This window comes from Pseudorasbora parva, chromosome 13, assembly GCF_024679245.1.
Source record: "Pseudorasbora parva isolate DD20220531a chromosome 13, ASM2467924v1, whole genome shotgun sequence".
Classification (NCBI taxonomy): Eukaryota; Metazoa; Chordata; class Actinopteri; order Cypriniformes; family Gobionidae; genus Pseudorasbora; species Pseudorasbora parva.
This window is the reverse complement of record NC_090184.1, coordinates 12302444-12327602: the sequence shown is the minus strand read 5'-3', so window position 1 is coordinate 12327602 and position 25159 is coordinate 12302444. Positions and strand designations below refer to the sequence as shown.

General features: G+C 39.2%; 1 protein-coding gene across 2 annotated transcripts in view; it reads left to right on the top strand.

Annotated features, from left to right (window-relative positions):
- pabpc1l (poly(A) binding protein, cytoplasmic 1-like) overlaps nt 1-19325 on the top strand; it is a 136856-nt gene extending 117531 nt beyond the window's left edge. Inside the window, exons 13-16 of one of the 2 annotated variants that reach the window (XM_067412520.1) lie at nt 16810-16912; nt 18674-18804; nt 18903-18971; nt 19063-19325. In XM_067412520.1, the coding sequence (XP_067268621.1) occupies nt 16810-16912; nt 18674-18804; nt 18903-18962 (294 nt within the window). In that variant the 3' untranslated portion in view covers nt 18963-18971; nt 19063-19325. Of the gene's footprint in view, nt 1-16809; nt 16913-18673; nt 18805-18902; nt 18981-19062 lie in introns of both variants that reach the window. The other variant, XM_067412521.1, reaches the window with a different exon arrangement.
- Nucleotides 19326-25159: the final 5834 nt, after the last annotated feature.

Here is a 25159-nt window from a genome sequence, read left to right as displayed (position 1 = left end):
GAGTTACTTTTTTTAACAGTGGGGGTGGGGGACTCTCCCCTGTAGGGTTGTGATAGAATGAGATTTTCACGATATGACAACTATCTCAAAAAACATCACAGTATTAAACAATTATTTAATAAATAAACTGTACCTATTATTAAATGATGGTTATTATCAATAGTTAAAATGATATTAAATTAATGAAGATGATTGGTCTTTTTTGGGGGTGGGGGGTGGGGTTGAACAAATGCTTTAACAAACTTAAAACTATATGTTTGTTTTGTTCATTCAAATTTCAATAAAACATGCCTAATAAACTAAATTCAATAAATGATTATGAATTAGATTAACAACTTATTTTTATCATTAATTCGTTAAAATGTTTAAGAATAATAGAGTCTTGTAGTAGACGGACACGCTAATTCACAGAGACAGAACAAGCAGATCATATATTCATATAGCAATGATTTGTGCTTTAATATTCACAGACCATGTTGCGATTTGATTTATTTTAGGCCACTGTTTCCCAACCTTTTTTCAGTCATGGCACACTTCGCAAAATTTGTAATTTTGTGGCACCCCCTCGCATACTTTCAGTGCAGTTCGGTATTTGCTATGTTCAGAGAATAAAGGACTAATAAAAATAAAGAAAATAAGAACAAATAACTTAAATACAAGCAGCAGCAAAAATAAATACTATTGAGCAAAGATACTGATAAAATAAAAAATGCTTTTCATGTTTTCCAGGTAGGTCTAACATTAGTTTTAGGTAGAGAAATTAAATAAATAATCAAATGTAAAATAACTGCATATTTAACTGTTTAAAGATGAATTCTTATTAAACGTACACAAGCTATTCAATCAAGAGCAGTGAGTGATGTCCTTATCTTTTCTTTGACATTAAAGGTTGCTGCCCCTTTAAGACTTATAATGCAGGGATATGCTCTTCTTTCTCGACTGTATAAAGTTCACTTAAAGGGTTACTTCAGCGATTAGCATATGGCTTTGTATCAGTATAAACCCTCGAGTATATTCAAATGATTGAACTTTCCCCCCTCATATCCCCCTGAAACAAGAGATTTATGCATTTTATTTCTGGAAAAATTCCTCCTATGATGCAAATTGACGATTTTTGCATCATAGGAGGAATGTTTGCCCAAAGGCTAAAGACTACAGCCAGCAGAGGGAGCTATTTCCGCATGTTTTGAATCCGCGCATGGGGGATGGAGATCACACTCACAGCTCAGCTACAGGCACTCGTTTAAACGGAGCTATGGTGAGCAATGTATGTCTTTTAACTTCTCAAATTAATTTCTATGAAAGTTAAGCTTGCAAAGGCATGAACTGAAACGTGCCAGACTGAACTCGCGTTGTGAATGTATGCCGTGAGTGTAACGTTAGTCGCGATTACCTCAGCTCTCATCACTCGTGCAGTTAGTGCTCAGTGCTGTGATACTCGCGCGGTGACTCACTCATTATATTGAACAGACTACAGTTTTTAATTGAAGTGTCTTCTCTAACTCAGTCACAGTAATCAAGTTGGTGGCGTTGGGAATGGCCTCACAGGGCAGCGAAGCATTCTGGGAATTGTAGTCTTTCATCCCCATGGGACAAAAATACATTTTCTGTCTTTTCTCAGTCTAGAAGACACCAAATTCAAAAATAATTTCACATTTCTACTGCATTGATGACCCAGTTTAAATACAGATTCATCTTCCCAGCGCTGAAGTACCTCTTTAAGACATATACAGACTATGTCTGCTTGATACTCAACAAGATGGACATGTTGACATACTTTTTGTATTAGTTTGTCCGTTCTAGTGCAAGACTTGAAAGAGAACTCAATATTTGCGCGCTGTGAGACGTGTGCGCATTCTCGGGTGAGTGCAGAGACAGATCTTCACAGCGCGCGTGCTCTCATTCGCGTCTTCTGGCGAATATACCCGGGTGATGACGGTGAAATGACTGATCATACTGCAGCATTCGCATGCATTGAACACAGTTTACAAAAAGAAACCGTTTTGCCAGTTTTTCTTTTATTATCGCTGTTGTAGTGTAGCCTATCACTGAGGAGCCAGCACGTGTATCCAAGATGCGTCATCATCAGATGTGAGATGAACTGCGGTGCAAGTGCGTACCGGCACCTTTTACATGGCACCCCCGCGCACCCCGGTTGAGAAACACTGTTCTAGGCTTCCAGCTCTACTTTTGAGTTTTTCGTTTATCCATCAGTTTGCGTGTATTACGTGAATTCTGGTATAATGTAAAGTTAATGTTCATGACTGGATTCTAGGATTCCCTCTGTCACAGAGATCAATCGGCCTTAAGTTATAAACATACCTTTATCTGCACAGAGGGATGTGTTCCCGAACATGTTCTATGTGTTTCTTCATTTGCATCTACATTTTGTGCAAATTTGATATCCTCCAGGACAACACCACGTTATTTTTTTTCTATATCCAAAGCATTTCCATACTAGCCAGGGTTAACAACGGCGTTTTGCTTTCACCTGGGTCTGCGTCACTGACGTCTGTCTAGTTCGTCTCAATCTGATATTTGCGCGCTTGTTCTCTCCCGCGTCCCGCGCCCTCTATTCAATATAGTTGTTTCCGGAATCACATTTGTTTTCCTCCCCTCTTTGTGTTAATGATTTATTTTTACTCAGTAACGGATGTGGTTTAAAATGTAGCGAAGTACAATACTTTAATTAAATGTAATTAAATAAAAGTAACATTACAGATTTTTAAAACTACTTAAAAAAGTAGAAGTACACAGAAAAACTACTCAATTACAGTAACACGAGTAAATGTAATTCGTTACTCTCCACCTCTGCCTTACAGTGTAGAAAATTTACACAGTGAATGTAAAGTGTTGCACTTACAATTGTTGTTTTAATTTTACACTATGGGGAGAGTGGGATAGTACACTATCTTTATTCCATTGGATTATGCTTGGTGTTATTAATAAAGTATTCTGTTCGGTGCAAAAACATTTTTTACACTAATATGGTGTTAATGTACAAGATCGGACATAAAATCAACAATCTTCAGACAGAGGTATAAATCCAAAGTTTATTTAGGAAATGGGTAAAGCACCTACTTCAAAACATATGCCAGATGTGTAAAAGTCATTTAGTCAATCACATTCATGAGGTGTTGCACACAAAAAAAGAAAGGGAAAAAAAAGATAATTAAAAATGTAAAATCATCCAGTTTGCCTAGACATGAACAAATATGACGGGTAGATTTGAACTAGATTGCAGAATGCTACTTGTCGACAGTTGTGTAGCACCCATGAACGCTGTATCTCTTTGTCCCATCAGCGAGCATGGCTGTGTGGTGTCTTCAATGCTTTCAAGGTGTTCTTGTATGTTAGTTTCTGCCTAAAGACAAAATATAAAAGCCATCTCTCCAATTGGCCGTCTTTATATTAGTTTTTCACAATACAATCAAGCCAACTGGCAATATTTTGAGGCCGACAATAGATAGTGACAAATGTCTAAATTTTTGATAAGGTGTTTTTCAGGTTGATATGAGGACATCTTTCCAGGTCTCTTACTGTCTTTTGGTGATGGTGGAATCAAATGAAGGAGGAGATAAATTGAATGTTCCGTCTGTAAGAACTGTTTCGAATTAAATAACTCTTATTGATATATATTGTGTTGAATTACAGTGAAAAGAACCAAACTACATATTAAATTATTAAAAATTAGAATTTCTCACTTTAACAACTAATCCTCCACTGATATATTGGAGTTACAGTACTTTATCAATCTTGAATCTGGATATTACCCGTGGCCAACGGAAATATCATTCACTTTGTGTTCACTGTGTCTGAGCTTGGGTAACACAATTTATCAATTTGAGGCAGTAACTTTATGCAGCACTGGGTAACTTTTGCTCTCGGGGTCCCCCTACAGTTGGGAAAAAATAATGTCCTCAACTACTGTTGTAAACTCTGTCATCCTACAACAGGGGATGCCATCGCAAGTGCATTTGTTGACATGACAACCCTGATAGCCCTGAACTAGTGATGCGTGGGTTGTCTCATTACCCACGGACCCCGTATATTTATTTAATGGTCGCGGGTGCCAGGCAGGTTGTAAAAATGTATACAGTGGTGCAGGGCGGGCCAAATAATTTCATAAAAGCGGCCCCGTGGGTTGGTGCAAGTTACCCTGAACACTGCAGGAGGAGTTCACATGCAGGTGTTCTTCTGGCGTTGCGTGTGAAATGTCTTCATCCCAGGTACAGTCAGTGGCATATGTTTCAATGCTCACGTTTACAGGCCAGTGTCATTATAGCAGTCTATTGGTTACCGTTTTACAGAATCTATAAGATCCTTCAATTCAATGTTTGATTTGTAGGTAATCACCATAACAAGCATGACAGAATCGGTCGAGCACGCCTCCTTCAGCTCACGCCAACGAGCAAACGGTGGTCTAATGTTGATCCTCGTCCTGCCTTTAATCCAATCACTTTTTCGTTTCCTCTTATTGCGTTCCTCCAACAAAACCTTTTCTTTCTTATTTGTCTGTGCTGCTTCGGACATGACTATATTATCCGACAAACAAAGTTGGGCTCGCACGTCTGAATTTGTGTGGGTGTTGGTGGAAGTGACGTATATGCCGTAAAGCAGTCGAATTTTGTAGTTCTTTTTGTTCTCGGGTTACTACCCGAAACCCGAAGTTTAAAAGTAAGATTAAAAACGATACAGACCCCGTCGAGCTATGGCAGACGTGTCATTCAACCTATTGTAAGTCGATGTATCATCACAAGAGTCTTGAAAATGTATTATAAAGGTTGAAAAGTTACATAGCGCTGCTTTAAAAACAAATAGCCAAGACACTTGTATAGATAAAGGTAAACAAAGGTTTATTGACCTATTCTAAACACAAACTAATCTAATGAAAACACACATTCATACAGTTACTGGAAAAGGGATGTTTGTTAACGGAAAAGATTGAAGTCCCAAGTGTCTCGTTTAGACACGATTTCTTAGCCACAACCTGAGAATATTTATACTAGCAGTTCAACCTTAGTTTGTTCGCTTGGATACGATTTTTACCAGTTCAGCCAAAATGAGTCATGTACTTGCGTTTGAATGCTCCTACGAGCATCGGTTACTCTTAAAGGTCCCATGGCATGAATTTTTATTGGAGGTTTTTAAAGATTAATAGGAGTTCCCCTAGCCTGAATGTTGTCCTCAAGTCGCTAGAAATTTTGATCAGTATAAAACGAGTTGTCTTTCTGTGCCTTTGAGAAAATGAGAGCTCAGATGAGCTGATCTTGAATTCTCCTGTTATGACGTCATACCAGGAAAGGTTTCCCGTCCCTTCCTCTGCTTTGCCCGCCCAAAGAATTAGTAGAGAAAGTTGTCAGTTTATCAGTGGATGTCAGCAGCACAGGCTTTACCATACGGATTCAACAGCAGCGCCACAAACAGTGAGTTACTGTAACTGTCTGAGTGTTCATTAATACCTGATCTAGGATCAGTGAGTTCTGATGTGTAGCTAATCATTCAAGTTCACACAGACTTTCTTTCTAAATCGTTTAAAACTGTCAGTCCTGCAGCTGGCCGTCTTGATGCATCAGTGAATCAAGCCAGTGACTAAAACCATCAACTTCACTTCATTTCTGTTAGCAGCTTGAGACAAATCTGTTATTTAAATTATTAAACTACAGAGAGCAATCAAAGAACACTTTATAATGTTCGGATCGGTCTGTCACGCGTTTATCTGCAATGCACACTTGCCCAAACTGCCGTTTGAATGACGCTGCTCATTATGCTCAACAGAAGCTCTTACTGTATTCATGTCGATGTCGTGTTTGCTGTTAACTGTGGTGAAAGCATTTTGTGAGAGAAATAACGTTGCAAAGTTCACTCGTTTTTATTCAGAGCTCTCAGATACAAACAAAATAAACTTGTGCTCTCAAAAACTCGGTACAATAACACTTCCTCAGTAATCTTTCCCCAGCTCCGTTTCTGTCTGTCTCTCTCTCGACTGGCAGCGCTGCAGCTGCTCCAGCTAAACCATGCCCCCATCTGCACGTTATCTTATTTTTAATGCAAAGATGTCAGCCAATCACAACAGTGGGTGTTTTCACAGCTCACAGCAGACGCGCCTCTTGAAGCATTCTAAACAGAGGGCTAATATCAGTATTGAAAAAATGCCTTTTATTTTATTTTTTATTTTGATGTAAAAACCATACTATCAATATAAATACACCCCAGGAAACATTATAAAACAATAAAACAACCCATGCCATGGGACCTTTAAGCCTAGTTCACACACCGATTTTGACTTGCAGACAGGTTTTGCGAAATCGCAGACAAATGCCCGAAATCCTGGGCAAATTGGTGCTTGTGCACGCGAGTGACAGTCACGCAGAGTGAATTAGCAAAGATGTGATCACTGATCAGAGAGAATCGCCAACGCCCATGAGCTATTTGGCATGCTAAATATCTGGACCTGTTGGTGATTCAAATTCCTGCTGTGTGAAATGAGTTCTGACTGAAAATTACATCGGCGATAACCGACAGCCAATGAGAGAGTGAGATACAGGTCAGCAGGAGGTTCAGGGAGGAGTTATAGACCAGAATATCAGTAGTTTAATAGATATGTTTATAATTATATCAAACAGAAACAAAGCCCAAACATTTGCATGTCCAGCTGCAGCAGCAGCAGCACAATGCAAAATTATTTATTTACCTCAAACTCTCTTTGCAGAACACAATCATTGCTCCCTCTGTCTCTTCAACAAGTTCCTCCACCATAATCTTGTATTCTTTTTCTCCACAAATCAGCGCACAGACAATTTGGAGTGCAAACTTTCTGCAGTTTATCATTTTTAATAATTCCGAGTCTCGTGCAAGAACTCTGTTCTGATGCACGTGTGATCTTGCGTTGTTTACTTGTCACATCGCAGGTGTTTAGTTGGGAAACGTAGTTTGTGCACCAGAGAGTTGTTGGCGATTCTTCCTCTTGTACAGTCATGCAGTGTGACATTCATTTATCCATTTATTAATTTATACTGTCATTTATCCATCATGCAGTGTGAACACAGCAGACACTGAATGCTACCCCAGATAGACAGTGTGAAAAGATCAATGATCCGACAAGTTTAAAAATCATGCAGTCTGAACTAGGCATTAGGATGGTGTGACTCGGCTGGTAGTCGGTTGTGTTTGGAGGGACGGATAGTTGGTTTTGCAAGGTAAAGCCAGATCCCGGATAGCATTAGCTGGTTGCTTCGGGACGGGAGTTTCTGAGGCGTGTCTGCATGGACTCCAGGAAGTTTTCTTTAGCAAGGTTCAAATGGAGTTTCAAAGCATGGTGAAGAGCTCTGGGTAGCTCCGAGGACAGTGGGGCATGCAGGTAGGAAGGTAGAAAAGCCAGCACGATCAAAGTAGAAGTCACCAAAACTATGGCAGCAGCCATGCTGCAAGCACAAAGCAAAAAGCAGAGACATCTTGTTTGTTCTGTGTTATAAGCGAGTTTCAAAGTCCATCCTTAGTCCATATTGTTGTGGCTCTTCTATTTGTGCATATTAGTGTTATGTCTTATTAACTCTTTCCCTGCCAGTGTTGCCAGCCACTGCCAGGGTTTTTGACCATTTTCACCTAAATTGAATAGCCCATAGAATATTTTGTTTTGTGTATATCTGAGCATGACAGAGCTGACCCTCTTCTTTTTAACAAACAAAAAAGTTTTATTCTAGCTTCTTGCATTCCTTTTTTATCAACACTTGAATATGGGTAAGTTTCATTAAAAAAACACCATTTTGACTAAAAAGCTGAGAAATGAAAAAAAATTGTAATTTTGTTATTTATGTAATGTTGATGATCACGTCATTTTTCATATTCATATGATTACATACCATCGCTTGTTTTACTCTGTGTTACTCGCGTGTGTTTTGATCTGGAGATTCAGAAGATGCGTAGTAGCGAAACAACAGTGAAAACTTGGAAAATTAAGTTTTTGGCCTGGACATTACATGGCCCGCACAGTTTGATCGACCGTGCAGGTGTGGGCCATGTAATACAATCGCGGGTGGATGAGAAATAAATAATTGGTTTGTTTGATAAAGACAAGTGACAGTTGCTGCTTTCAAAATAATCTCTCCCTCATGTGAACTGAACTGACAGGGGCTAGATATGACAGAGGAGCTGATGCTCATTTAAGTATGCAAATCTTATCCAATCCAAAATTTACTTCCAAGTCTCCAATGTGTCACACCCATCAAAACCCAGCGTTCAGAAGACCGCCTCAAAACCAGTGTAGAAAATAGCCTATTACTTATTAGTTTTTTTTTTATTTATTTTTTATGTATAAACCACACGAACGTCATTAGTTGACCTCAGACAACAGTATAAAAAAAGAAAAAAGCCCCTTCATGACACCCTTTAAACACCATTCATTTTAGTGTAGGCTATCTCAATTGCACTCGCTGGAAAATTTCATAAAAACAACCCTATAGCCAGTAGATGGTGGAAGAGTAACACTTATTGGCTCATTAGACTTTTTTTTTCTATTTTGAATTTGTATTTCTATATTTGAATTTTTATAGTTAATCAAATTTATACCATTAAAATATCTATTTTTGCAACTTTTTCGTACTGGAATGTTAAATGTATAAGCTAATTGTAGGGAACATTACAAAGTCTAATGAAAAACTAAAACATCTGACTAAACTTCACAATCCATCTTTATTTATGATGAGAGGATTTGTAGATAATGGGAAGATTCATGTACAACGTAAACTTGCACTAAAATTAGTTCAGAAGTTTTCGATACTGAGAGGATTCTCATTCACGGTAAATTAAACACATGATTGGTTATTACATAAAATAAAAATACATGTGATTGGCTACAACACTCACCGCTGTAAAATTGTACTCTCGTGATCCAAATGAAGATTAACGTTCTCTTCATCTCTCCCCAGAGTAAAATGCTACTATAAAGCCTAGTCGAAGTCAATGCACATATTGTGTAATATTTGCCAGAAATTGCTGCAAATGAAAATACTGTATATCCTGCTTAATCCTATTTAAACAGATTGACAGCGCGGAGTTGTTTGGAAGTATTGAGTTCTATGGCTCTGGTCAGCACGGCATGGCCGTTATCTGATTGGCTTAAGTAGATGGTGGATGGATTCTACCTATTTATGAGGTTATGCCTGCTGTTACACTTGTAAATGAAGGGGGACCACGTGACGTGACTCCTCTTGTCCTTCCTTCTTCAGTAATCCCTATCGAACCCAGAACACTCTAGAAAAAAAGGTAGTATAGAGTGCTACATATAAAATGGAGGCACCGCTGGGATCTTCTTCCCTTTTTCTAGTATAGTGTGTCCATTTTTCTAGTATAGTGTGTTATTGTGAGACACATTGAGTACTCGGTATGGATATTCTCAAAGATCTAAACATGGTTGAGCTGATTGAATGTTGTGAGGGCTTAGGCATTAACCCTTCCTATGCTTTTGTGTTAAGAGGAGTACCCACTGACTTGGATGTATCGGACATTGAAGAATTGGCACAAACAGTAAAAGTTTTTGGGAGATTATGTTTAAGGGGTGAAAAATACTAATCACAGATGCAATGTACAATTGAGCTGTGTTAGTGTAGGCAGCCAGCAAGCCCAGATCATACCCCACCTGAGATTTGACCTGTTAGTGGAGAACATCCCAGGAAGATAATTCTACTTACAGAGAGTCAGAACAGTTTTCTGATAAACTTCACAAGTTATCGCAAGAATATGGAGGATATCAGGGCTCTTTTCCAAGCAACCCCTCCATGAAAGTTCACCTGATAGTATCATCCGAGCAGTTGGAGATCTGCTTAAGAAAACCATGAGACCTAGTAGTGATACTAATGCTTTCTGACAATTGAGAACCTTTTCTGGAACCATTCCCACTCCAGGTGAAGAAAATTGGCTTGTTCAGGCACATTTAATGATTTACGAGTGTGGCTGTTCCAACCGAGAAAAACGCAAAAGGATAGTTGAAAGCTTAAATGGTCCTGCTTTAGATCATTTTCCAAGCTTGAGGCTAAATGAGCCATATGCAACCCTTTCTGACTATTTAAAAGCATTGGAGAATGCTTTTGGTAAAATGCTTTTGGGGAGTCAGGTGAGGACTTGTATTTTGCTTTCAGATCTATGCCCCAGCATCTGGTGAAAAGCTGTCTGATTTCTTGCAAAGGTTGGAGAGATCTCTTAGAAGAGTTTTGCCGAGGAGGAATATCTCCTCCACGCACAGACCAATTTAGGCTAGAACAGCTAGCCTAAATTGGAGGAACCTCAGGAGGTTCCACACAGTCTGACATAGTGTGTCTGTGTTTAAGGGAGAGAAAAGGGAATCCTCCTACCTTTTTGCAGTTGTTGAATGAAATTTGAGAGAAAGAATATGAAGCCTCGTGGTGTAAGCTGAATCCAATGGTAAGACAGGTTCAGGCTAACAAAAAGATGAAGTCAAGCTCTTCTGAAGTTCAAGAGCTGAAAGCTGAAATCAAAGTGTTGACTTCTAAGTTGAAGAAAAGAGATACAGAGCCAGAAACTAAACCCAAGAATGCTCAAAAGCCAATTGAAATTAAGTGAAACAGCTTCAAGAACAGCTTAGTGTAATGATGGTTTCACAAGGTATGTGGGGAGTTCCCCAGGAGAGATGGCCGAAGCAAGCCTAATAGTAACCGAAAACCTCAGATACCTCCTGAAACTTCAGATTTTTTCTGTTACAGCTGTGGTGAAGACGGCCATATTGCCACCCATTGAAATTTGTCTGAGAACACGGCAAAAGTAATTCAAAAGCTGATCCGTGCTCTTCGGAAGAGTTGAGGTGGAAAGGAACCAACATCGGCAATGGTAGAGAACTTCTGTTCGACAGGGAAAAGTAGAGTCTCTCAAGCCAAGTCCCTTACCTGAGGGGTTGGTGGGCCCATCTCTTCTGGTTGGTGTCATGCTTAAGGCATGCCATGTAAAGCCCTACTGGACAGTGGTCCTCGTGTCACCATAGTGTTTGAAAGTTGGTACCAGCAGTACCTTTTGCATGTTCCTCTTATGCCTCTTTCAGACCTTGCTATATATGGGTTCTCGGCGATTCTACTTACCCTTACCGGGGTTATATAGCTGTTGAATTAGCGTTTCCTCATCAGGGAAAAAACTTCAAAACCCTCTCTAAAGAGATTTCAATCTTGGCTCTTGTTTGTCCAGATCCAGTTTCAGTCATTCTTGGCACAAATACTTCCATGCTTAATACTCTGTTGGCTCACTGCAAAGAGTTGGTCAATAGCAGTACAATCAAAATGCTGAGAATACTTCCTTATGAGTTGAATGTTGACAAACAGTCTTTGACATCCTACTGATGTTGTGGGACTCGTAAAATGGGCGGGGCCAGGACCCAAACCATCCCCCTCTCGCAGTACTAGTTATGCTGTGTGCAAAGTCATGCCACACCAATATTAAGTCAATCGCATTCTTCTTGTAGAGACGCCGGAAGATTATCAACTTCCTGCCGGTGTCCTAATGCCTTCTCTGGTGATGACTCCTTCTGTGGATGTATACAATTTCCTTGTACCCCTTCAAAATGAATCTCACAAGGGAACTGCGTTCCGATTGGTACTCTAGTGGCTCAAGTATATATTGTAGACACTGTCACAGTGCCACAGAAATCAGTTTCCACACAAAGTCCTAGACCCCAGCTTGTTTGACTTAGGTGAGTCGCCAATTCCGGAAGTCTGGAAAACACGTCAACGCATTGTCACAGAAATCTGGAGTATTTTCAGTAGATGAACAGGATATGGGACTAGCCAAGGGGGTGAAACACCAGATAAGACTGGTAATTCCAAGCCATTCCGAGAGAGATCAAGGTGGATTAGCCCCAGCTGACCTTGAGGATGTTCGGCGTCATTTACAGAAACTGTTGGCAGCCGGAATAATCAGAGTCACGCAGTCCCTACGCTTCCCCTATAGTCATTGCAAGAAAGAAGAATGGCAGAATACGCATGTGCATTGACTATCGCATATTGATCTCCCTTACGGTGCCTGATCAATAAATGATGCCCCGTATTGATGATGTTCTGGAGTGTCTGACTGGCAGCAAATGGTTTTCCGTTCTGGATTTGTGGAGCGGATATTATCAGATTGCAATGGTGGATGAAGATGAGGAGAAAACTCCGTTCATTTGTCCATTAGGTTTCTTCCAGATTGAGAGGAAGCTGCATGAGATTAAAGGAGTTTCAGCGACATTCCAACGATTGATGGAGGCTGCAGTGGGAGATATGAATCTGTTACAGATAATAATCTGGGTGACCTGATATTGTTCGGGAGAACTCTTGAGGAGCATGAGGAATGCCTGCTGTTCTGTGGTTCTGGATAGGCTGGAGGAGTGTGGCCTCAAACTTTCACTTGATACGTGTCAATTTTGCCAGCCCCAGGTGAAATATCTGGGCCATATAATTTCTGCAGCGGGTATCACAACAGACCCTGAAAGGGTGGAAGCAGTTCTTGACTGGAAGGAAACCTGTAGATTTGAAGTCACTACGATCATTCCTTGGGTTCTGTGGGTATTATTGATGTTTTATTGCTAATTATTAATCCATTGTCAGACCCTCGACAGAGTTAACTAAGGGTTACTCACCATCTCAGAAAAAAAGGTAGTAGTGCCGAGAAGCAGTATTTCAAAGAGTCAGAACCCTTTGCTGCAAGATGGGACAAAGCATGTGATGATTCCTTTGAGAAAATCATAGTATCTCACTGATGACCCTGATGCTTTCGCTGACCCAAGCAAACCTTACATTCTACATGTGGATGCGAGTATGGATGGGTTAGGTGCAGTACTTAATCAGGAACATCTTGAAGGTCTACGTCCGTTGCTTTTGCTAGCAGTCAGTCCAAGTCAGTCAGACCGTATACATAGTATACACCGTATACATACATACACCGTATACATATATTATCCTATACATCAGCTAGAATTCCTTGCTATGAAATGGGCATCGTGGATAAGTTCCATGATTATCTTTATGGGGCTAAATTTACAGTGAGGACGGATAACGATCCTCTCACATACGTGCTAACAACTGCCAAACCTAATGCTACAGGCCATTGGTGGTTGGCTGCATTAACTACGTATGACTTTGATGTAGAGTACAAACCCGAAAGAAGTAATGTGGATGCTGACCTCTTGTCGAGGAAGAATGGGACAAGATACCCCTCTCTGGAGTGAAAACTCTTTATCGCCAAATTTTTGTCATTGAGAATGACACCACTCGATTTATAGACCAGCTTAGGGCTTCCCCAGAAGCCATCCCAGATGTTTTTGCTTTTCCAACATAAGTTAGTGTTGCTCCTTTTGAACAGTTAAGTAGAGAGGATTTGATCAAAGCTCAAAGAGGTGATCCGGCTATTGGGGTTGTAATGAAACAGACTGAGGCTAAGAAGTCCATGTCTGATCTGAAAACACAAGATCCTGTCCTTATGATACTTCAGAGGGAGAGTCCTAACATCCAGATGAAGAAAGGAGTGTTATACCGACTCATTCAAAGATCTGGAAAAGAGGTGTGTCAGCTAATTCTGCCAGAGCAATACAGGCCTATGGTTCTGGAAGCATGATGACCTATGACATTTTGGAGTTGAGAGAACTGATTTTATTGGCCTAGTATGGCCTTTGAGATTACCCGGTACATCAAGCATTGCGGTAGATGTGTTGCTCGTAAGACCAGAGAGCTGCGCCCTTACAGCAGATCACAAGCACAGGGCCACTTGATTTGGTGTGTATAGACTTTTTGTCTATAGAGCTGGATTCTAAGGGAGTCTCAAATGTACTGATAGTGACCAATCATTTCACCAGATATGCACAAGCTTTCACAACTAACGATCAAAAGGCTTTTAAGGTGGCAAAAGTCTTATTTGAGAAGTTCTTTGTGCATTACGGATTTCCAAATCGTATACATTCCGACCAAGGATCTGGAATCCAGATGTATCTGAGGAAGAGGATGAACAAGAAGAGGTAAGTCAAAGTGGAGAAACGGAGGATTCCCTATTGCCTGTCCCAGAACCTGTGGTGGACACAGAACTAGAAGAGGGAGACATCCTTGCTTCTAGTGTCTTGGATAAGGAGGTGGGGGCTATCTGTGAGCCAAAAGAACATAGAAAAGTGAAGCCTGTCATCCGCCTTAGTTATGATGAACCTGGAAAACCAAGAGACAGACCCATTATGATAATACAAATGGGTATGATGATTCAAATCTCTTATCAATAAGAACTTTGAAAAGTCTCACTTACCTTATACCATGATATATGCCTTCCTTACCTGTTAGGGTGTAGAGAATTGAGTGCTATTTTAAGTCTCATGAGGACATGAAGACCTTTTAGCAGGGGAGGGTGTAGCCCTGTTGAAAAAAAAATATTTTATTTTCATCAAGATTTGCCTTTTATTTTGTTTTTGGGGTTTTATACTTGATATAGATAGTATACATTTACTATTCACATGTTTTGAAAACATTCTTTATATTGTTAAAAGTGTATAAAGCTTATCCAGGCCTGATTGGGTATGTTGCATGTCAGTTTGTTTTGGAGAGTGATCTGATTGGTCAGAGGGGGTGGGAGGAGAGAGCACGAAAAGAGAGGACGAAGTGTGACGCAGTAGAAAATAGCGGAGAGAAAATGAACGAGGACAGAGTGTGACGCAGTAAAATAAATGCAGGGATATATCGTTAACTAAGAGAAAAGCATTTATGTAATTTCGTCCAGAAGTTAAAATATATTAAAGGGTTACTTCAGCGATTAGCATATGGCTTTGTATCAGTAGAAACCCTGGAGTATATTAAAATGATTGTGCTTTCCCCCCTCATATCCCCCTGAGACAAGAGATTTATGCATTTTATTTCTGGAAAAATTCCTCCTATGATGCAAATTGACGATATTTGCATCATAGGAGGAATGTTTGCCCAAAGGCTAAACAGCCAGCTGAGGGAGCCATTTCCGCATGTTTTCTATGAAAGTTAAGCTTGCAAAGGCATGAACTGAAAGGTGTGCCAGACTGAACTCGCGTTGTGAATGTATGCCACGAGTGTAGTCGCGATTACCTTAGCTCTCATCACAAGACCTCATCAGCTCATTTTTTTCACTCCTGCAGTTAGTGCTCAGTGCTGTGATACTCGCGCGGTGACTCACTCATTATATTGAACAGACACGTTCAGTCTTTAATTGTAGTGTCTTCTCTAACTCAGTCACTGTAATCAAGTTGGTGGCTTTGGGAATGGCCTCGACAGGGCAGCGAAGCATTCTGGGAATTGTTGTCTTTCTTCCCCATGAGACAAAAATACATTTTTTGTCTTTTCTCAGTCTAGAAGGCACCAAGTTAAAAAATAATTTCACATTTCTACTTCATTGATGACCCAGTTTAAATACAGATTCATCTTTCCAGCGTACCCCTTTAAACTCTTCATTAGTTCAGCGGGTATTCATGTAACGTTAGGTGTTTGCGTTAAATCCAAGAGACTGTATGTCACGCACTTTAATTTCGGGAATGTTTTTTATTAACCTGAGACTGAGCTCCTTCGGCAGCGTTCGAGTCGATACCCAGGTAGCGCTTCAGGTACCCAGGAATTCCTGAAAGTTCCCCTGCCATCGCTGGAATACCCGTTTGGGACCGCACAACGAATGTTGATGTCTGAATATGTTGCATCACAAACTTTCTCCTTCCTCTTAACCTACTCCTCTTCATGGATTCGTCATTGGTTGGACTGCGAGTGTTAGTAATCCTTTCCATTAATGCTTGCTCTCTTAAGAGTGAAGCGGCAATAGTTTTTTTTTTTTTTCTGCTCAACCGCACACAAGCATCATCCAGGCCTGCACCGTATTTTGTTTATTTTGTGTTTGATACATTTAGTGTCTGGCCCAAATGAAGTTTAATTTCTGACTGAACTACATTTAAAGTGATGTAAAAGGTTTGAATAGACACTAATAATTTGTGTAATGTCATCCTCTGTGATTCAAGCCTTGTGTGACGGTTCATTTTGCATCCATTTAGTGTACTAAATAAGTAAACGAGAGACACTTGATTTTTTTTTTTTTTGTACAAGAGTCTTTATTCATTTTTTCCTGAGAAGGGTGACATTCTGTGTTTTATTCAATTTTCTTGAGAACGATCTACAGTAATCCCTATCGAACCCAGAGCACTCTAGAAAAAAGGTATTATAGTATACGGCAGTGGCTCAGTGGTTTGGGGCGGCAGTGGCTCAGTGGTTCATGTAGGTTGTCTACAAACCGAAAGGTTGGTGGTTCAATCCCCGGTTCCACCTGACCAAAGTGTCGAGGTGTCCATGAGCAAGACACCTAACCCCAGCTGCTCCCGACGAGCTGGATGGCGCCTTACATGGCTGACATCGCCGTCGGTGTGTGAATGGGTGAGGCAAAAATGTAAAGCGCTTTGGATGGCCATAGGGTCTGTTAAAAGCGCTATATAAATGCAGTCCATATACATAAAGATACCTGCAGAGGGGCATTGTTGGGGTACATGGGTAAATAAGTGTACAAAAGAACAGTATTCTTAAATTAAACCACTAATTTAAACCCACAAAAGAATGGGTAATGCTGTCTTGGAACATCTATATGTGCAGCTCTAACAAGTAGATCTTCATCAGATGGTTCCTCTGCTGCAGTAGTTGAGTTGAAGGTTAGATGAACAGTGTTAATTACAGTTAATAAGTCAAATAAGCCTTATTTATGTAGTGCTTTATATAATACAGATTGCTTCAAAGCAGCTTTACAGTAATAACAAGGAAATATTTTTGGACTTCAAATATAACAGTCTTTTGTTTTCTTTAGGTGGTGCAGAATACAGAACCAGCAGTTCATGTGAGAGGACAGGAGCCTCTAACTGCTTCAATGTTGGCGGCTGCACCCTTAAAAGAGCAGAAACAGCTCCTGGGTACATTACACACACGGTCACTTACAAATTAAAGGTTTGATGCAACCAGCAATGGTGACTTAAAATGACAATACTCGTCAGGAGAGAGGGTATTACTAGAAATAGTACAGCAGTCTTGGAAAGTTTGTCTAACCCCAATTAAACACCTGAAACTAGAAAATTACTAGAAACTTCTAGGCAGGTATTAAGTTGAAACTAAACTCTGCAGGGATTTGGCAACTCCAGGGCCAGGATTGTACTCCCGGTAGTACAGTGAATACAGTATAAATACAATTACTCTTCTGTAGAACTGTAATAATTATACAATGAAAATATAATACATTTATCCCCTTTAGAGCAATACTGCTGGAAAAGGCACAGAAAAAGACTAGTGCCAGCTCTTCAGTGTCTGACTATTTAGGGTGTTTTCACACTTTTCAGGGGTCTGAGCGTGGTTCGTGTGATTTTTGGCCCATATGAACACTCCTAATGAGCTCAGACCCCTTTAAAGCGGACCGAGCTGAGACCATCTCGGGAGGTAGTGGTCTGGGTACGGTTCGATCTCATCTTATGGTACGGTTTGTTAAAAACACAGTCTGAACACAAACCTCTCTGGGCTTACTTGAGTTTTGTTTGCTAATACCAGTGTAGTTTGGTCATCAAATGCATCCGTACAAATCAGCTGTTCATCATAGCTGCTGCTTCTGGCAAATCTCTACAAATTATTTGTTCACAACTTACACTTGTTTATTGCAATTTCAACCACTTCCGAACTGTGTGAGAGAGATGCGGCTGTGCACTTTGCCAGTTTAAAATGGTGTTACGTGCGCCTAAGCACATGCACAGAAGCTAGCTGTCACTGCGCGTATACTCAACGGAATCTTTAGCATCTTACTGTATTTATTTTAAAGTGTCAAAAACACAAGTTTCACATGAATAGGTAGTTTTGTCTTAAGTGAATGTGAACATCTGCATTACTAGCCAAATAAAATAATCAGTGTAGTAGACTACACAGTGAAGAATATGCAGTTTTATTTTTCATGTGATTCCATTCTGCTTTTAGACATAGCCTACCTATGTTTTACCTGGAAAATTTAAAACAGTTTATTTAATTGTTATCTTTCTTTTATAATTGTATTATATTGTTTATATTTGTATGCTGATGTTATCATTGCCTTCTGCAATAAAATAAACATTTATCAAGAAAAATCGAAATAAATGTTAGTTACATAGGTGGATGTGTGATATAACTAGTGCAAAAATATGTAGTATTGCAAAAAAATTATTACATTTTTGTGTAAAAACATAAGCTACTTAATTCAACCACATTTGTAGTAATGCTATAAAAAAAATAGCCTAATCTTTACAAATATCTTGGTTACTGAGGAACAAACAATGTAAGTGAATGGGATAAATTGTTGAAGGCCATAGGGTTAGCCATCATACACTGAACTGGACTAGATCCAAAAAGCAACAGTCGGAACACAAACTGGTCTGAGACCATATTCCTACTAAAGTAGACCAAAAAGATCTGAGTCCTCTTTAAGGTACAAGGACAGTGTGGACATAAAGATAACTGTGTCCTTTTTCACTTGGTTCACTTCTTGGTCCGCTTAAAGGAGTCTGAGTTATGTTCTTTTAAAGAGGACCCAAGTGTGAAAACACCCTTAGTGTAAAGCAGCAGATAAGGTTATTGAATGGCTTCAAAAGACATGGACTATAGTACACAAGTTCTATGTATTCCATCATATTCAAATGAATAATTGTTTGCATCCCATACAGGTGAGAGGCTGTATCCACTTATCCAGGCTTTGCATCCTGCTCTTGCTGGAAAGATCACAGGCATGCTGCTGGAGATTGACAACTCTGAACTACTGCACATGCTTGAGTCTCCAGAGTCCCTGCACTCTAAGGTTCACCCAGTCAAAATAATTACTCAAGGCCAGTAAAGATGCAGCCTCATAGATCAGTTTTTGTTTGATCACTGTGACTTTTGTTTTGTACCCTTCAGATTGAAGAGGCAGTAGCTGTACTTCAGGCTCATCAAGCCAAGGAATTATTGACTAAGTGAAGAAGCTCTGTAAGACAGGTTATCTATTTGGTCTTCAAGCTTTAATATTTATCCTTACTCATGTGCAATGTACATATGAGTGTTTTGAATTTTTTTGCAGGCATGCAGCTGAATGTCTGTGAATGTTGTTGCAGAGAACAGGGGAAAGGAAAACTGTTGAAAACAGCAATTCAGATGTTATTTAATCCATGGTTTGCACACTGCAAATGTCCTTTTGCTCACCACAATGTTAAGTTTGTTCTGATTTTTTGTTTATTTAAAAAGATGGAAAAATGGAAAGGAAAAAAAGGAAAATGAAAAGAGGCTAAAAAATATTTTTTGAAATGTATGTGTGCAATAAAATAATCCTGGCCTTAAAAGACATGCAAATGGAGTTCATACGCGTCTTATTCTCTTTTTTTCACATGGAATACAACAGAAGGAAAAAAGACTACAAGGAAACAAAATAGAATTTCATGCTGAAAAAAATACATGCTGCCAATTTTAAAGCTGTACTAACTATACAATTCTAAATTCTATCTATCTATCTATCTATCTATCTATCTATCTATCTATCTATCTATCTATCTATCTATCTATCTATCTATCTATCTATCTATCTATCTATCTATCTATCTATCTATCTATCTATCTATCTATCTATCTATCTATCTATCTATCTATCTATCTATCTATCTATCTATCTATCTATCTATCTATCTATCTATCTATCTATCTATCTATCTATCTATCTATCTATCTATCTAAAGTTCAAAGTCAAAGTTCAAAACCATCAGTCTTTCATTTGATCGCTACCGAAAACAATCACAGGACAGAAGTCATCACCGGTATTTCAAACATGTAACCTCAACATTTTAAAAAAAATTGGAATGTTTGGGTTACTCAGAAAAGTGATTTTGAAAATCTGCTTCAGTGGTGAAAAGTTCAGATCAAACTTTTATGGCAGACTTTTTTGTTGCAAACACAAAATACATTCAAGCATGGATTGGCTTTTTTGGAACAAGAAATTTGGGAAATTCAAAATAGTATGATAAAATAAAAATGTTTCTGCTTTGCAAGAAAGATTAAAGGTTAAAAAACAAGAATTAAGGGAAATGTTACAAGAGAGAGCAAAAGCAGCCTTAGTTAGATCACGTTTTGTATCAGTGCAAGATATGGATGCTCCAACAACCTTTTTTTTTTATTATTTGGAGAAAAAACATCCGAACTTTATGCATGGTCTTGTTAAACCAAATGGGACAATTACTTCAGATCCTCAAGAGATGAGAAGACTTGCAGTGGACTTTTATACAAATTTATATGCAAAAGAAGAGACTGTTATTTGCTCTTCAAGTGAACTTTTTTCGGATCTGCCAGTTTTGGATAAACAAGATGCACAAATCTTAGAATGTGATTTTTCCTTCGGAGAAGTGACTGAAGCAGTTAAGCTTGGTACAGGAAAATCACCAGGTATTGATGGACTACCGGCAGAGTTTTATTAAAAAAATTGGAAAGAAATTGGACAAGATTTTTTTAGTGTGTTAAAGGAAAGTTATAATTTGAAGAGACTCCCTAAAAGTTGTCAGCGGGCTGTTCTCTCTCTAATTCCAAAAAAAGGAGATCTAAAAAATTGGAGGCCTGTGTCTGTTCTTACCACTGATTATAAGATATTCTCTAAGTGTATTGTCAATAGACTTAAAAATGTGTTGGAGAAATTAATATTTGAGGATCAATCCTATTGTATACCTAAGAGATCTATTTATGACTATTTGTTTTTAATGAGAGATATTTTAAAATATGCTAAGGTGTATAATGTTGATTTTGGTATTGTTTCCCTAGATCAAGAGAAGGCTTTTGATCGTGTAGATCATCAATACTTGTACCATGTTCTTAAGTGTTATGGTTTTGGAGAACATTTTTTGTCTTGGGTAAAAGTGTTGTATTATGATGCTACATGTTTGATAAAAGTCGGAGGAGGTTTGAGTGTTCCAGTAAAAATGGAAAAAGGCATTAGACAAGGATGCCCAATGTCTGGACAACTTTATAGTTTGGCAATCGAACCATTACTGTGTTTGATGCGGAAAAAAATAAAGGGTATAGTTATAACAGGAGCTTTAAGGAAAGAATCTATTATACTCTCTGCGTATGCAGATGATATTTCTGTGATAATCCAAAATACAGAAGATGTCAAATATTTAGAGCCAAACTTAACTGGGAGAAAACAGAAGCCTTATGGTTTGGATCTAACAAAAACATTTCTTTGCCTAAACTCCCAAAAAATGTTCAATGGAATAAAACAGGCTTTAAAAATTTAGGGGTATATATGGGCAGTGATGATTTTGAAAAGAAAAATTGGGAAGGGTTAGTGGAAAAAGTCTGTGCTAAGTTGTCTAAATGGAAATGGTTGCTATACCCCAGTTGTCGTATAGGGGAAGAGTACTGAATTCCAACAATTTAATCGCCTCAACACTGCATAGCATAAGTTTATGGTTCTTGATCCACCTTTCAATCTGATCAGAGAAATACAGAAAATGCTGGTGGATTTTTTTTGGTCAGGACAGCATTGGCTAAAGCCTGCTATCCTTTTTTTGCCAGTGCATAAAGGTGGACAGGGACTTATTGATATAAAGTTCAGATTGGCAACTTTTCGGTTAATGGCTGTTCAACGCCTTCTTTATCATCAGCCACGTTTGGATGGATGTTGCATGTGCCCTTTTACGTAAAGCTGGAAGAATGGGACTGGATAAACAATTATTCGCAATAGAATTAAAAGGAACTTTGCTGGGAGGACTTACACCTTTTTATATTGGTGTTTTGGAATTATGGCGGACTTTTACTCTCTCTAGGGAATGGGAGAGTCCTGATGTATGGATTTTTGAAGAACTTTTGTTTTTTAATGATCTTATATCTACTATTCTTTTGTCATCTGATTCTATCAGAGTTGCACTGACTTCAGCTGGAATATCTAAGTTAAGTGATCTCAGAAGAGGATGTGGATGGATAGAGGCAAGAGAACTGGCTGACAAAGTGGGGTTCAGATCTGTACGTACCACTCAACGAGTGATTGATGAACTAGAATCGGTACTCCCAAGATCAGTAAGAGACTTTATAAATGTTACCACCATCAAGAGATGTAAAGAACCATATGTTTTCCCTGATTTCAAAATTGATTTAAAGACTGACGATTGGGAGGAAGTTCCTGGAAATATATTGTCATTAAGAATTCCAGAAGTGGATTTTTTCAGAACTATACCAAGAAAGACCATGTACAGGATATGTGTGAAAAGTTGTAACTATAAAAGTTTAAAAGACTTGAAAGAAAGTAAATGGACTTCGGTGTTGGAGTCAGGCTCTTCCCCGAAAGGAAGCTGGTGGTCCCTGTACAAAAGACCCATTGAAAAACGAGTAGGAGACCTTCAGTGGCGGATTGTACATGGGATATTAGCTATGAACAGACACATAGCACGGCTGGATCCTTTGATAGGGGAGGGCTGCCCTTTTTGTGGTGAATCTGAGACTATTTTCCATGTTTTTATTCAATGTTATCGTTTAAAAAATATTTTGGAGCTTGTGAAATGTTTTAGTTTGAAGATGTTAGGGTTTTTTTGTCTCAATTTGTTCATTTTTGGTCCAAAATATTCTATTGAAAAAAAGCATAAATTGATTATTTTACATTTTTTGTATGGTATTACCAAATTAGCAATTTGGTGTACCAGGAAGAACAGAGTAGAAGCAAAGGGGGGTGAAATAGATCCGGTTATTATGGTTAATTGTTTTGTTAAAAAAAGATTAACGTTGGAATATTCTTTTTATAATCTAACAAACAATGTGATGTATTTTTATCATTTTTGGGGGGTGGAAGGGTTTTTATGTGAACCTGATGTTTTGGGGGGTTTTAAAGTAAATATCCTTTGAGGAGGGTTGTTGGTGAATGGTAAATGTTTTGCTGTTTGGATGTGGACATGGGATGTTGGGAATGTTCTCGTTTTAATTTTTTTTTAGTAATGTATAAATAAAAGACATTCTAAAGTCTCTCTCTCTCTCTCTCTCTCTCTCTCTCTCTCTGAGCGGATGCTGTGAGTGAGTGGGCGGAGTTTGCGTGTGAGCGAGGTTGCTGCAGTGAGTGAGTGTGCTCTTTCTTTTTTCTTTCTTTATTGTTTCTTTTACTGTTCTTTGGTTTCCTGTTTATACGTTTACTTGGAAATTACGTTAGGAAAGCTTAAGGAGGGTTTGGGGTTGTGGAGCGCTGTCAGCCAGCGTTTGCTGAGGCATGGGATAAAACTCGCGCCTGTGATGAACTGCTCTGTGGAAGATTGTAGCCTGGCCGTTGGTGAAGCTGTGGGTTTTGACAGTATTATGTCGGCTTCACGAATGAACAGTGCTGTGGTCATTTTCCTGGATACAATTGAGAAAGTAAACAGTGTAGTTCAGAGCGGAGTGGTCATTCAGGACACTTTTACACCGGTAATGCCGCTGGTTCAGCCAGCAAAAAGGGTAATGGGCCTTTCACACCGAACGCGGCAACGGCGCCGCTGCGCTAAGAAATCCATTCATTTCAATGGCTTGCGCCGCGCAAGGACGGTTTGTTGCTGCGCCGACCAAAGCGCACGCGCAGCGGAGCGCACCCTTGACGAGCTTTTTAACTTTTGCCTCTGCGCTCTGTGCCGATTACCCGCGCGGCCAATAAAAAGGTACATCGAAAGAAACGAGCACGGAAATCAAAATGGATGAACATCTTGTACTGTGCGTGTCAGTACAATAATATTATTATAATATAATACACACATATAGGCCTACACACACAAACAATGTGCAAACAAGGCATATACATAATAATGATAATGATATATTGATATACGTCTTATTTATATATGCCTTGTTTTCACACTGTGTGTGTATATATATATATATATATATATATATATATATATATATATATATATATATATATATATATATATATACCTCTTCTTGCTGCTCTCTCTCTTCTTCTTCTTCTTACTAGAAGGGTTATTGCTATCGCTTAATCGCTCGCTTTTTTAGCACGGGACAGATACATATTTGCTGCTGATTGAATGAATAGAAATAGACATATAGAACTCCCGCAAAAAGTTTTGAAAACTCCGCCTACTTTGCGCTGGCCAGTGAAGCGCATCTGAAGGGCTGCGCTGAACCCCGCGGCAAGCGCAGCGCATTCCGCGTTCGGTGTGAAAGGCCCATAACGCTGTCTAATGTCCCACCTTTCATTAAAGATGAGCTCCTAGTTAATGAATTATCTAGACATGGAAAGATTGTGTCCCAAATGAAAAGGATTCCACTGGGGTGTAAATCACCTTTGCTTAAACATGTAGTATGTTTCAGACGGCAGTTACATATGATCTTAAAGAGCGATATGGATGAGCTGAACGTCACTTTTAAATTCAGAGTCGATGGCTTTGATTATGTTGTATTTGCATTGTCTGGTACTATGAAATGTTTTGGCTGTGGGCAAGAGGGGCATGTTAGGCGTGCATGTCCTGAGAGAGAGAATGAATTAGACTCTGAGTCGGGCCCGAGTAGGGAAGCAGTGCGGGATAGTGCGAGTGTAATCGCGACTGATGATGATGATGATGATGATGATGATGGTGATGGTAGTGTCGCGGGCGAAGCACAGGAGGTGAGAGGGAGGAAGCCGTTTTAGTGCTTACTGTTGGTGTAGGGGAGAGCACAGAGGAGAAAACTAACACAATGGTGACTGAGTTGGTGGAGGAAAGTTCGGAGAGTGGGGAGAAAGAGACGGTGTCTGTTATGGAGGAGGAGATGGGGACTGACATGTGTGATGAAACACTGTTCAAAATACCCAATACTAAGAGGAAAAGGGTTAGGAAGAGTACAGAAGCAGCCAAAGTGAGCAGACTAATGAACATAGAGTCTGAAAAACACTCTGATACAGAATGCAGTACAGTTGATGATTCTGACAATGATTTAGTGGACAGCAACGAGAGACGAAGTAGACACAGTGATTACAATTTTGACAAAATAAGGTTATTTCTGCAAAAGACCAAAAATATGAAAAATGTTCAAATTGAAGACTTCTTTGCTGACCGCAGGAAGTTCATCCACTCAGTGACAGTGCTAATGAGAGGTGAAGGAGGGCAACAGTTTACAGTGCAAGAAATTTATAGATTGAAGAAATTTGTTACCAAACTGAAATTAGAACTACAATCTGAGGATGGTTT